At 34.5% G+C, this 15130-nt stretch overlaps 1 protein-coding gene across 1 annotated transcript in view; it reads right to left on the reverse strand.

Annotated features, from left to right (window-relative positions):
- Window positions 1–3382, reverse strand: part of Corin (corin, serine peptidase) — a 127792-nt gene extending 124410 nt beyond the window's left edge. The window contains 1 exon segment of the mRNA XM_076864658.2: window positions 3175–3382. Coding sequence (XP_076720773.2) covers window positions 3175–3374 — 200 coding nt within the window. The 5' untranslated portion in view covers window positions 3375–3382.
- Window positions 3383–15130: the final 11748 nt, after the last annotated feature.

Raw genomic sequence — 15130 nt, forward strand, 5'->3', positions numbered from 1 at the left:
GTAAAGTAAAAACTGTTCAACTTTATTGTTAGAATATACAATATAGCTAATGAGTATCTGAGGTCTCAAAGGAATTGGGCTAAAAACTACACCATTTATACATCCCACTATAGTTTTTTAAATTAAATTCTAAATGTTATTAAGTAGCTATTTTCTCAAGCATGGAACATAAGCACCCTTCCATTATTTGAACAGTAGAAGAAGCTAATTAATAAAATATGTAAAATTCAAAATAGTGAAATATAAGAAAAATGTTTTACCTTGTAATTATTTTCAACAATGCCTTTTACTTTTTTGAACTTATTGTGCTTATTAAATTAGGTTGCTGATCCCATGTGTGCAATATATGACAGCAGGAAGGAGTGGTTGAAAGTACAATTATAAAACTAAACATAATAAAAAATGTAATAATAAAAATAGGATAAGTCCCCAAAGGACACTTGAAAACTAACTGTAAATTATTATTCATTGTAACAGAAAATGAAAAACTCTTATATGAACCAGGTCAGGGGAAAAACAAATTTGGGGTACTAAAAGTGCCCTGAAAATTATGAGTAACTATAAAAGATTGAACTATAATAGAAAGGATGATCAAAATGAATATAGAGACTTCTGAAAGCTGAAAGTACTCTCATCTTGCCTTATTTTTGATCACACAAATAATTTCACTTAAATCACTCTGAAATTAAGAAGTGAGAAAGTAAGAGAAATTAAGGCAGAGTGATTTAAGTGAAATTATTTGAAATTTGGCAGAAATAGAACTAGAATCCAGTTCCATTGGCCTTTGGTATTCTAATTTTTTTAAACCATATATTCTCCTACATTTTTGCAATCCTTTGATATTTACCATATATTCTGGATACATTTTTATGTTCCTCATTTCATTAATACTACATGTCCTGTTTAATACATCATCTTATAATTATTGCTCATTTTTTTTTTTGCAGTCTTGGGGATTGAGTCCAGCACCATTATAACAGCTATGTTCCCCACCTACTTTACTGAGCTCTTATTTAATCCTCATATTAATTTTGTAAAGTGTTAATTTCATTTAATAGACAAGAAAGCTGTGACCATGATTTCATTTGCTTACTTTCTCAATCACCTCAGCATGTTGATTGGTGGCCCTCCAATAGATGCCCATGCCCTAACTCCTGGAACCTGTGATTGTGGCCTTATTTGGAAAAGGGTCTTCACAGTTGTAGTTAAAGATTTTGAAACAAGGATGATCTTGGATTTTCTGGGTTGACCCTAACGTCATTTATAAGGTTCAAAGTCAGAACAGAAGGAGACATAAACACAGAGGCTATGTAAAGATGGAGGCAGATGCTGAAGTGATATGATCACAAGTCAAAGAACTGAAGCCACCAGAAACTGGTAAAGAGTAATTCTCCCCCAGAGCCCTAGGAAAGAGCAGACTTTGGACTTCTAGTCTCCAGAACTGTAAGGGGATAGATTTCTGTTGCTTGAGCTGTGCAGCTTGTAGTAATGTGTTACAGCAGCCCCGAGAATCCAATGCAATTATCTTTTGTATTGCCATTGTCTCAGAACAGAAAGGGGCCTCTTTACTGTCTTTCCATTTTGTGCTTTTGTTTATTTTTATTTTTTGTGATGCTGGTGATTGAACCCAGGTACAATACTAAGCAAATGCTTTACCACAGAGCCACATCCCTGGGCTGATCATCCCATATTTTAACTTATGAGAAAGACCTAACCACGTTTCTCTCTGTGTGTTCCATGAAGGAACCCTCTGCAGCCAGTTCCTTACCATGAAATGTTTCCCTGAATGATGTGTCTAATAATAGTTCTTTTCTTCTACAATTCAGAATAGCTGCTTTGATCCTCTCTCAAAGCAATGGCAACCCATGCTTTTTGCAGTTAAAATAATATATGCCTTTCCCCTATGCCCAGCATATTTTGCACACTAATTAAATTAGTACAAATAACATGAAACCTATTTGCACTTGAAAATGCAACTTACTCTTATATTACTACTCTGAAAACTTTCTAACACTTTAATCCAGGAAATAATTGATGTTGTTTGTGAACATACATTTAACACATGCTGTGAACATTTTTTAAAACTATACTTGGTGTTTCAAATAGTCCATGGCTCCTTTTTATTGATTTATTCTGATTGAAAATTATTTCTTATCCTATTCAACATTATGCTGAATTATCTCTTTTGTCCCTCCACATCTCTTCATACTCTCTATCCTGCAGAGGGTTCTCATGATGATAAGAATCATCCGGAATTTCACCCATACTTGACTTAGATTATTTAGGTGATAAGATTTAGGACTTTGGAGTTTATGATATTCAAATTAGATTTTGGATCTTATCCACGGCCTGCAGATCAGTTGTGTCCCCTTCTGTCCTCTTGTTGAGCCTGAGTTCAGTAGGTCAGAGGCACTGTCAGGAGAGAGAGGTCAGGGCATTTGTTCCTTCTTTTCTCTCCCTGCAGGACTGAAGGGCATCCAATGGCTGTGCTCCTCTGCCCAGGGACATCACCTGGACAGTTGGAGACCCCCAACCCGGATTCCTTTATGGCACACAGAGAGAGAAAACTTGGTTAGGCCTGTCTCGTAAGTTAAAATATGGGATGGTCAGCCCAGGGATGTGGCTCCGTGGTAAAGCATTTGCCTAGCATTGTCCCTGGGTTCAGTCACCAGCATCACAAAAATAAAAAGGTGCTGCTAGCTCTTTCTGCTCTTCCAGCCTTGGGTGGTGGAACTGCATCTCCCTAACAACAGAACCTGGTACTTCCTAGCACTGTTTATTCTATTTGTTCTGCCCACACTGCCACAGGCTTTTCAATAAACTCTTCTAGTGACCCCTTTGGGTGTGTTGTCTGAGTCCTGCCTGACCATCACTGCAACAGCATTTGAGTATCCTCTGACAGCATCAACCTACACACTGAATACATACTTCTCCCTGAATAAGATTATTCTGGGTTTACCAGACCCTTGCCAACTTCAGAGAATTACGACTGGTTATGACAATTATGGGTCTTTTTCTCCTCTAAAAGTAACAAAAACGAAAGGCAGTAGCATAGGATGATTTTGTTCCTCTTGGGCACTTTTAAATAGTAGCTTGATAAACAATAGCAATAACAAATTTAATTTTGATTAATAACTGGATTCTTATCACTGAATGATTTTGGATTCAAAATACCTGTCATCTCCATCAATGATGCATTCAGGGAAGGCGAGGCTACAGCCAAATAACATGATGTGCTGGTAGCAATTGAGACGATGGAGGTACGTGAAGAACTTGATGAACTTCTCCATTTTCATGTTTTTGATAACTGAGATGAGAGGTGTCATTGTGTTATGATAAGGCAGCATCTGACATTGGCTGTGGGTGATGTTCATGCAGGCACCTGAGAAGTGGAGATAATTACATTTAGAAGTAGACACATCAGAAATACATGTTTACAAATTGATTTGCTGTGACAGGTTACTGTGCTCAAAAGATAAAATATATTCTACAAATAATTATTATAGTAAAAATTGTTATAGACAGAATATCATGCACACATATAAGTATGTGTAGTATGTAGTTATGATATGGAATCAACCTATTAATATTGATAGAAATAGAGCAATTATTTCCTGGGCAAATAGCTGTGGGATCACAGCTGGCCAGGACAAAATCTATCAAACAAATTTTAAACATGCTTATCTGATGACACTACAATAGCATTTCTAGAAACTCATCCTAAGTAAACCATCATGGTCATGAATGTAGATTTATCTGCAGGATCTTCATCTCTGCATAGTTCACTATTTTTTAAGAGAGAAATCTATCTAAACATTCAACAAATGGAATTGGTTTAAAACGTTATGGAATGAACAATAATATTTTATGAAATATAAATGCTTTAGAAGAATAACTATACACAGAGAAGCTCATAATGTCATGAATAAAATCAGCAAGTCACAAAACCATCTGTATACCATGATCTTGTTTCTGAAAACACACAATTATACAAGGATTTGCAATCTTCCCTATATCACAGTTCAGGATCAGCTCAGAGCCTCTGACTTCATTTTCTTACATAGCCAGTTCTTCTGAGCACAATGACAGTCATGGACTTTCCATTTCTTTCATTCCAGAATCTCACCTGGTGGATCCAATATAAACTAAAATGTTGACATGGGTCTCTGGGATGGAATTTTAGGAGCCTTATATTTTTCTTTAATTCTAGAGTCTCTTATTGATTCATATAAAGATGTATTGCTTTTATTTTTTTCCCAAATGAATTAATCAAAATTAAAGTTGTTATTGCTGTTGTTTATCAAGCTACTATTTAAACACAGAATCTTCAGGCTTTAAAATAAGAATTAATCATATTTTGAGGGAGGGAAAAATTAGAAGGGAAAGTTCAATAAGAATGGGAACAACTCTTCTGATTGCTCAGAGAGAACTTGAAGAAAATGTTCTCTCCAAACATAAGGCTAACTCCACTTTAATAAAAACAATATTAAAAATAAGGTGGTATCTTTGATAATATGGCCAAACATGTACATCTGTAAGACAAAATAAATGCTGTCCAAAATAGCGGGATTTCCTACCCTTTCGGCCTCACTCATTCAAACAGGTCACTTTACAGTCTACTTCTGACCCTTTCCTTATCTACTAGGTCTTCTACTAAGCAACGTTTCCAATCTCACTTTTCTTTCACACTGCTCCAAAGACCTTCAAAGACCTGTAGGAAGTCTTTCCCCTGAATGACCAAATTGTAGCCATCAGATCAAAGAGTCTCATACTTCATGAAAAGATACAACTCCCCATTGTTGGATAATATTCATTGATCACCCACAAAGTGTTGAGCTCAGTGGGACAAGATCAAAACATGGTTTCCACTTTCAAAGGCAACCAACGACATGTGGAATTTTTCTCTGTACCAAGAACTTAGGGACAAGACCCTTTCTTGTACCTCACCAAATTCAAAATATAAAATGAGACAAAAGAAAATTACAAGGAAAATTTCAAATAAAAATATGAAAATAACACAAATAGACAGAGGTATACATAAATTCAGTTTACCATAAGGGCTGAGGTAGAGCAATCTGGGCAGATTTCATGAAGATGATGCTCAAATTGTTCAGAGAGGAAAGTTAAGCAGATATCAGTGTGAAAGAGCATTATGGGCTGGGAAGAGGATACACAGGCAGCAGACTCAAAAATGCCACACTGTGTACACTGTGCTACAAAAACAGAAGTTTGCTTATAAGACAAAAGTAAGTTTTTCTCTATTAAAAGCATGCACTCATTTTCATAAAATCAGACTTGAGAAGACATTTATTGAAAATCAACCTTGTGCTGGGCACCAAAACAGGCACTCAGATTCTGTCGTTCACAATTATCTTAATTTCACAATTCAGTGAAGTGATATTATATCTATGTTATACATGAGAAAACTCAATTTCAGAAAACCGCCTGGGGGTACTTAGCTATCGAGAGCAAATTCCAGAAATGAAACCTCTGTCTTCTGAGTAACTTACATCTGGAGGCAACAAGCTAATGTAAAGAGCGTGATTATTTTACAAATAGTTCTTAAAGAGGATAATTATTAATGGCCCATGAAAAGAAGAGGCTAAAATTCATATAATATCACAAGGTTGGTGTATGAGTTCATTTTCTGTTTCTAATAATACAATACCACAGACCGGGTAATTGGAAAGAAGATAGCTTTGGCTTATGGTTCTAGAGATGCAAGAGTGAGGGGCCACATCGGGTAAGAGCGTTCTTGCTGGTGGGAAACTGCAGAGTTCTGGGACAGTATGGGGCATCGCATGGCAGAACAGTTTGTGAGCTCAGGACTTTCTTCCTCTTCCTATGTAGCCACTATTTGCATCATGGGAACCTCACATAGCCTCATTTAATCCTTAATACATTCCGAAGGCCTCACCTTCATATACAATTAGAATATGGCTTTGAGGGTCCAGTTTCCAATACATGAAATTTGAGGGACACATGCAAACCACACAGTGTATCTATATTAATATGTAATATGCCCATATATACTCTACATGATATAATTTGATTTAATTATATTGTTTTCTTTAGAAATTATCAATTTTAAAATCTGCTCACTTGAGCCCAGACCACATTTGAAGCAATTAGATGACCCCAAACTCATGCTCCTCACCTAGACAAAAGAAAACATTGAATATTGAGAAATCATTTGCAAAACATAAGATAGAAAAATTATAATTTGGTCAGCTACAATACATCCATGGCACTATGAATTGCACAAAAGAAAAAATATTTCCCTCTATATTTCTCTCTAATAGCTAATTCCCATGGGAAGAGAGAATCTATACTCAGGAAAAGAATTATAAAATCCTAAATCTCAGAAGTCTTAAAATAATTGGTAAAACACAAATAATAATGTGTTATATTTGTGTAATGGTTTTCCAAAGTATGATCAAATTATAAATTTTAATCCTAAGAATATAACACACATTTTCTCATAATACATAAAGAAACTAATGCTCTCATAGGTAGATAGAAAGACAATGGATGGAGAGAAAAATGGATGGACAAACAAATACCTAAACAGACCAAAAAAAAAAGTGATTTAAGAGAAACACAAGGTCAACAGCAGAAGTGAGACTGTTGTTCAGGTCCTCATAACATTCTTCTTCCTCAACCACAGTTGTCAATAGCACAGCAAACACTGAAGAAATCCCCAAGAGCATAATTTAATGTTGAGTAGATGAAGAAGAAAGATTAAATAAAAAGGAAGAACTCATTTTGTTGTTGAAAATTTAAAAAGGTCTGGATTAGCAGAGGTATATAAAAGGAGAAAAATAAAAATTTAAAGATTGAGAATAAATGCATGTAACAAAGAAAGATTATAAAATTTCAGTCTGGGCTGAAGTGTTCACCAAACTTACCTAATAATTTGCTCATAGCCAACAAATATAAAAGAGAATTACTTCTAAGACTCTGGACTTCAAACTTTTTATATTCAGGTAATTATGTCAGTATCCTATTGCCCCTCTCACTCAGCATGTGGGTCAAATTATTTTTTCCTAGAACATTCCATTGTATTTGAGACATGTAATTCTGCTATTGTATGTAGATACATTCTTACCAGAAGAAATGAGTTTTCACAAGCCAGCTACATGCTGTGCACCATAGAAAGTCACTTCTCCCTGAGGAAGGGGAGGGCACTATTGAAAATAGGCTCATTTGCTGTTGTTTCTCAATCAAACTTTGTTTTAAGGAGGAAGAAACGAGGGGATCATTTTTCTTCACTAAGAACTTACTACTGAGTCTAATAGAAATTAGAGAGCAGGGCTGATATCCAAGAAGATGTATAACCAACCAAAATGTTCCTGTAGACATCATTATTTAATGAACTCTTCTAAAGAACAGTTACGTCAAGTTGGGAACTAGAGAAGAGAATGTAAAAACAGGTCTGGAAAACAAAATTGCTTCTAGACGCAATATACTTTTGGTTTGTTCTAGTCTGGTCTGGTTTGGTCTGGTTTGCAATGCTGGGGGTCAAACCCAGGACCTCCTCATGTGTGCTAGGCAAGCACTGCATTACTGAGCCACATCCCCAGACCCCAGTGCAGTGTACTTCTAGTAAGACAGAAATATTTATTCTTATTAGTGACTTGATTCTAAAGCTCCATTGCTAGTAAGACATGATTTAATCACAAATTTTCAGAGTACTTATTGATAAAAAGGCAGGTCTACAATTTGAGAAAAAAAATAAAAATACAAAAACAAAGTGCTGCTGAAAGTTGTCTTAGTGATTTATTTTATTTTGTTCTCATAACATGACTCAGTGGCTTTCTGGATGAAACTTGGACTTTCCTGCTCATACTTCATTGCGAATATTTTTAGATACTAGAATCAGGAAGCAAAGATGGGCCTTTGTAGGAATTTTCCTTATGTTCAATTGGAAATTATGGTAAGTTTTGTTCTAACTTTTAGAATTAAATAATATGAATTTTTAAAAATCTTACTAATTTTAAAAGCAGAATTAAGAATTGTTAACTTTTTGAAACTACCATAGACTTCATTGACAGTCTTGAGTAATCTTAAATGATGATCCCCATAACTAGACAGGCCTAGGGTGGGGGTGCAGATCCACTTACTAGACATTTCTGCACTGAGTTTTTATATTAATGATTTTTGTTACTCACATTCTCTATTTTCCTTAATTACAAACGATCTCACTTTAAATCTGTGCAATATGGCAAATATTGAATTGCATAGCATTTATTTCAACAGAGGGTTTTTTAATTTCTTAAAATCAAATAAAATATTGCTTTTTAAATATAAGCAAAACTATATCTAAGCCATAGTGATTAGAATACATAGTAGTATTATTTGATAGGAAAGAATCAAACCAAACAATAATGAAAAATCAACTTTCTAAAGTACTTTGGTACCGTTTGCCTAATATTCTAACAGGAACCCTTGGTAACCTTTCTGACTTCCTTTACAATATCGTATATTTCATTAAAGGTCTACTAGAATGGATTCTACTGTGCCAGAAGGTGACATTTTATCAGAGCACAATTGATTTGCCCTAATTTACCTAAACTGACTCCTTTTAACTCATGGATTTACTTCACAGTTCTCCCCTGTAGACCCCTCTCCATTTGTTTGTTCTATTTCCAAATCCTATGGATGCAATGAGATTGTAAAGCAGAGTTTTTGCAGACAGCCACTTTTATTAGTGGTTTGGGAAAAAATAGTCATGAGGGGGTTGGCCTTCTTCCCAAATGTCTCTTTTCTATTCCTCTCATCTAGTCTCATTAATTTTGGTTTTGGTTCCCATATGATATCCTTTATTACAACCTCTTTAGTTTACATCCTTCTTCTGGTTATGCTATTTTGAACCTTCTCACATCACCCCTTTGTCTCTATACTTTTGTCCTCAGTATTTACTTTTGTTCTCAGCCCTTTCACATACTCATTTGCTCATTTGCCCTCCTTATAAGCTATTATCTCTGTTTCACAGCTGAGGAAACAAGGTTAAGTGATTTCCCCCAAGGTTCACACAGCTAGTGAATGGTGACGCTGGAATTTAACTCATCTCATCCCAAGTCCAAGTCTCCTTTCACCAACAGCTGCCAAGCATCATAGTTAAAGGCATCTTCTCACCTGGGCTTATGCTGTTACTCAGTGAGGGGACCCTGAGTCCCGCAGAGGCCCGAAGGGCCTTGCTCACTGTTCGCCCAATAGACTTCTATTGAGCTCCTGCTATGTGCCAAGAAAAAATGATATTCTAGCAACAAAGCAAACAATACTAAGCAAAATAAAACACATGCCCTTATGGAGCTTGTGGTCTAATAAAACACACACACACACACACACACACAAGAAATAAATATTGTCCAACATACATGATTATACACACAGTCATAGTCCCAATGCTCTGAAATGACCAAGGGAACAGATATGCCTTCATAAAGGAAGACTAACATCACAATAAGTTTATTATTATTAGGTCTGCACAAAGACTATGAGATTTGTGAAAATTGTCAGAATCAAATTGGAGTCACTGTGTCAATCCTACAATAGATAAATAAATCTGGGAGGTTATAAAGGGAGAGTTCTCATGCATGACTGCTTGGTAAGAGTGACTCTCATGAAAGACTGCCACAAACACCACCTAGCACAAAGGTCATCACAATCTCACACAAAAATACTTCTGTAAAGATTTCCACCCAGTGACTGCTGTCTCCACTTGGACTGATGTCACCTTTGCTGTTGCTCCTTCTACTCAGGCATTATAATTGTTTAAAAATATCTTATATAACCCTTATTTCACCACAAAAGGCTTCCCCTTGCCTCAGCTTCTTTGAATACACACAGTTTGCTGTGGAGGGCACATTCCCATTGTGATGCTCTGCTATTCACAAATAAATTCAATTAATCTTTGGAAAGTCTCCCTTTGATTTTTATTCAGGTTGACAATCTTAAAAGTAAATTCCTCTTTTAAGAAATATACCAGAACTAAATATTCAAGCAGCCTAAATATTGTAAAATTCTAATGCCAAAAACCAATTTGACCCAGCCTGCAGTCTTTCATTAAGTCGTATTCATGCTCAGATATATTGCTTGTTGCATCCTGTCTTTATTGTTCCTATTATAATATTGAAGTTGTCATCATTTCATATTTTATGAGATTTATAGTCATGAAACAAAAACATCAAAGGGAAGTAACTCCCTTTTCTTCGCTAGAATATTCATAGCAGCTCAACTACCTTATGTGGATCCAGGGAGCCACAACAGAGGCCTGACTTCAGAAAACTGGCCTTTTCTGAGGACAGCAAATGTTTCCATATGCATCTCATTTTAAAATGCTCCTGCATAAATCATCTTCTTTTCTTTGTGCCATAGCATTAGCACTACCTAATTCAGATCAAACTCACCTTGAGATATAGTTTCTCTTGATAAATCCATTGTAAACTGAAAATATCATTAAATCAAAAATTATAATTAAATATACCTAACCTAGCAACACAGTACACTGTAGAGTACCAGGTGTTTACCCATGATGTGTGGCTGACTGGGAGCTAAGGCTGACGGCCACTGCCCAGCATAATGAGAGAACATAATGAGAGCACATTGCTGAACTTGGAAAATATCAAAATTCAAAGTATAGTTTCTACTGATGCCTATCAGGTTCACATCACAATACAGTCTGAAAGTCGTTGGTCAAATCACCATAAGTTGGGGACCATCTGCATTTTCTTGTTTAGTTATTTGTTTATTTCCATTATCCTCCCACAGTAGAGCAGGAACTTTGTCACCACCACACCACAGGGATACCAAGTATTAGTCACGCAATAGTTATTCCATGTATGAGATTAAATAGAACGAACCTGATTTCAAATGGCTTTTTATAATAGGTAGAAGTAGATATGAAAAAGTAAGCATATCTGAGACTCAAGAGCACCAGTGCTGATGACTAATAATGATGTTTTCAATACCCTGTTCCCTAGAACTCACCATGGTATAGGAAGTTGTCCTAACTTGTTCCCTTCATCAGATCATTTTGTAGTGTGGACTACCCTCTGGACTATAGTATTGCAGTTGGAAGTAAAGGAGGGGAACTGCTCCCCACACTCTAAAAAGCTATACCTGCTGATCTCCTTATGCATACTCAGTTGCTTTAGCATAAGTCTCCACTATGGTGGACAAAAAAAAAAAAAAAGGAAGATGTGCCTACAAACTGTAAAGGCTGGAGAAAGATCAATAGATGAGGACCATACACTAGACTGCTGCAAGGAGGTCTGCGGAGACAGTGGATATGACCATAGAAGCAAACTCTGTAAACTTTTACAGCTAAGTAAAAGCAAGCTCCTCTAGAACTGAGAAACAGTAGCCAGGAGACCACAATCAAGCCTGGCTCTGAGGTCCAGCCTGACCATGCAAAGGCTGTGTGATCTCAACCTCTCAAAGTAGCTTAATCGGTAAAGTAGAAATAATAAAAATGCTAGTCGTTGGCTGGGGTTGTGGCTCAGAGGGTGGTGCTCGCCTAGCATGCATGAGGCGCTGAGTTCAATACTTAGCACCACATAAAAATAAAATAAAGGTATTTTGTCCACTTACAACTAAAATATAAATATTTTTAAAATGCTAGTCATACAGTTGTGAGGATCGAGTTCATCAGGAAGGGAAAGAGCGCCAGACAATGCCTTTGTTCCACTGATGCTCAACTGATACTTGAAGAATGAGGGACTTTCAAAAAGAAAAGCTAGAGGATTCAGAGGTCAGTTTACTTTGAAGTAAAAGCTCAAATAAATCACCAGTATCTATTCAAGTTTATCTTTTAATATGAAAGATATTTTAAATTTTATTTCCATTTGTTGTTTTTATAGTGTAATAAAACTCATTTGGAGATAAGGGAATAAAGATCTTCAAGTGATCTCTAGTCTGGATGCTTGCTAGTTGCTTTATATCGTGCCTTAATCCTTCTATAATATTATTTTAAAAAGCCATTTTTATTCCTGTTTTATGAAAGATGAAACAGACTCAATGAGGGTGAGAAAAGATTCAGGTTACATAGTAAATAGAGCTAAAACTGAAGTTAAGTCTTTCTGATCCTGTAGAATATTCTTTTCCTCTGTATTCTGTCAAAAAGTCTATTTCATTTTACACATTATAAACTTTATTTAATTCACTGTACAACATTTTGGTAAAACTATTTGGATTCTAATAATAAAGTTTCTTCTTAAAACTTTGGTAAAAAACTAGATCTTTGCAAAGAAATCAAAGAAACTTTTATATATACAAACAGAGATATGAAAAATTGTGCTCCATATGTGTAATAAGAATTGTAATGCATTCCACTGTCATGTATTTAAAATTAAAAAATAAAAAAAAACATGGGTTATGATCACAAACTAATAAGCAACATGAAAACATATGAACCCATAAAAATCACGGATAAAGTAAGTATATAGTCAAACCAGAATATTGTAATGCTGTAGTAGTAGTATGTAAATAACTTACATTTTAACTGTGAAGGATAAAAGATATAAGAGTTTTTTCTATTAATTTGCCAAGGGACATAAAATGAAAACAGCGCAAATTGTGGCATTAAAAATGTAAAATGCCATTGAAACAGTTACCAGGTTAAAATAGCATGTTCAAACTGTGTTGTGTTTTAACTAAATCTTGTAGAAATCACAAAGCAAAAACCTGTACTACATACACAAGAAACATATAGTAAGGAATCAAAGCATACAATTTGAGAAAATAATCTAATTACAAAAGAAGAAATCAGGAGAAAAATAAAGGAAAAAAGAATTTACTAAACAAGAAAATAATCAGTGGCCTATAATCATAGTGACTAGGGAAACAGAGGTAAAAGTATCACAACTTTGAGGTCAGCCTTGGCAACTTAGCAAGACTCTTGTTACAAAATGACTGGGGGTGTAATTCAGTGGTAAAGCACCCATGGGTTCAATCTCTAGTACCAAAAAAATTTTTTTTTTTACCTATTAATAGTTACCTTGACAACAAACGGATTAACTTCTCCAATAAAAAATATACAGTGGCTAAATGGATTTAAAAAAATTTAAAAACGAGACCCAACTGTACAAGAGACTCATTTCACTCATTTCATTAAGTATATACATAGTTTGAAAGTAAAGTGATGAAAACCAAAAGAGAGAAAAGGTAGCTATATTTAGATCAGGAAAAGGTAGCTATATTTTTTTCACTTACATGCTTTAAGTGAAAAAAATCTTTAAAAGAGATCAAAGAAAGGTCATTATATAAAGACAATTGATAAGAAATATAATAATTGTACACATATATGCATCCAACACTAAAGCACCTAAATACAACAGATATTAATAAATATCAACATAAAGATAGATTACAATGCAATAAGAGTAGGAGAAGAATAGGGAACTTTAGTACCCCACTTTCAATAATGGATAGCTCATCTAGACAGAAAACCAATGAGGAAACATTGGACCTGAACTACTATTAAGAACAAATGAACCTAATTAGACATGTACAGAACATTCCATCCAATTGCAGCAGAAAATACATTCTTCTCAAGAACATTTGGAACATTCTCTAATAGGTCACAGAATGAATCTTTAAAAAAATTAAGAACACTGAAATCACATCAAGTATATTTTCTGACCATAATGGTATAAAATTAGAAATAAGTAACAGAGGGAATATGTAGAAATTAAACAATGTGTTCCTGAAAAAACAATGGATAAGGTAAGAAATTAAAATGATAGTTAACAAACATCTTGAGACAGATAAAAATGGGAAAATAGCATACTAAAAGCTAAAGGATGCAGCAAAGGCAATTTTATATGAGGGAAATTTATGTCAATAAATGTCTAAATCAAAAAAAATAGAGACATCACAAATAAATAACTGGACATTTAACCTCAAGAAACTATAAAAACAAAAAGAAGAAGAAAAAAACTAAGACCAAAGTTAGTAGAAGGAAGGAAACTATAAAGATCAGAGCAGAAATAATTGAAATAGACACTATAAAAGCAATTAAAAAAATCAGCAAAACCTAGAAAGTTTTTTTTACAAGGCAAAAAAACCCTTAGCTAGACTCAGAAAAAAATACTCAAATAAAATCATGAATTAAAGAGAAAAAATTAAAATTGATACCACAGATATTCAAAGATGCTTAAGAGACTACTATGTACATTATACATGGGAAAAATTGGCAACTTGCTACACATATACAGCCTACCAAGATTAAATCATGAAGAAACAGCCAAGATATTTTTGTTCTGTTGATAATTTTGAACAGACCAATATAAATTGCATTAGTAATAAAAAAAAGTCTTTCAGGAATGAAAAGCCAAGGACCCGATGACTTCACTACTAAATTTTACCCAACATATAAAGACCTAATACCAACCATTCTCAAAATCTTCCACAAAAAAATATAGAAGGAATACTTCCAGAGTAACTTCACAAGGCCAGCATTATCCTGATACCAAATCCAGATAAGGAACTAACTATAAGAAAAAAATTATAGACCAATGTCACTGATGAACATAGATGCAAAAATTCTCAACAAAATGCTATCAAACCAAATTCAGCAGAAGTTTAAATCAATCATTCACTTTGAACAATTAGAATTTATTTCTGAAATGCAAGGATAGTTTCACACACACACACACAAAAATCAATAAATGAGATACATCACATTAACAGAATAAAGGACAAAAGCCACATGACCATCTCAATAGACACAGATACAGCAATAAAGCAGCAGGATACAAAACCCACATGTAAAAATCAATAGTATCTTTATATCTATAGTATTTTCATACATTAACAACAAATATCAGAGAATGACATTATAGTAATTGTAAAAAAAATTAAAATACTTATGAATAAATGTAACCAAGAAGGTGAAATATTCATACCAGCCATGAAAGAAGGAAAGAAAGAAAGAAAGAAAGAAAGAAAGAAAGAAAGAAAGAAAGAAAGAAAGAAAGAAAGAAAAACACTAACAACTGGAAAGATATCCTGTATTTGTGATTTGGAAGAATTAATCTCATAAAAATTCCATACTACCCAATGCTATCTAGAAAAATAAATGAAATCCCTATCCAAATTCCACTGACATTTTCCACAAGAATATGAA

The sequence above is a fragment of the Callospermophilus lateralis genome, chromosome 8 (genome assembly GCF_048772815.1).
Source record: "Callospermophilus lateralis isolate mCalLat2 chromosome 8, mCalLat2.hap1, whole genome shotgun sequence".
NCBI lineage: Eukaryota > Metazoa > Chordata > Mammalia > Rodentia > Sciuridae > Callospermophilus > Callospermophilus lateralis.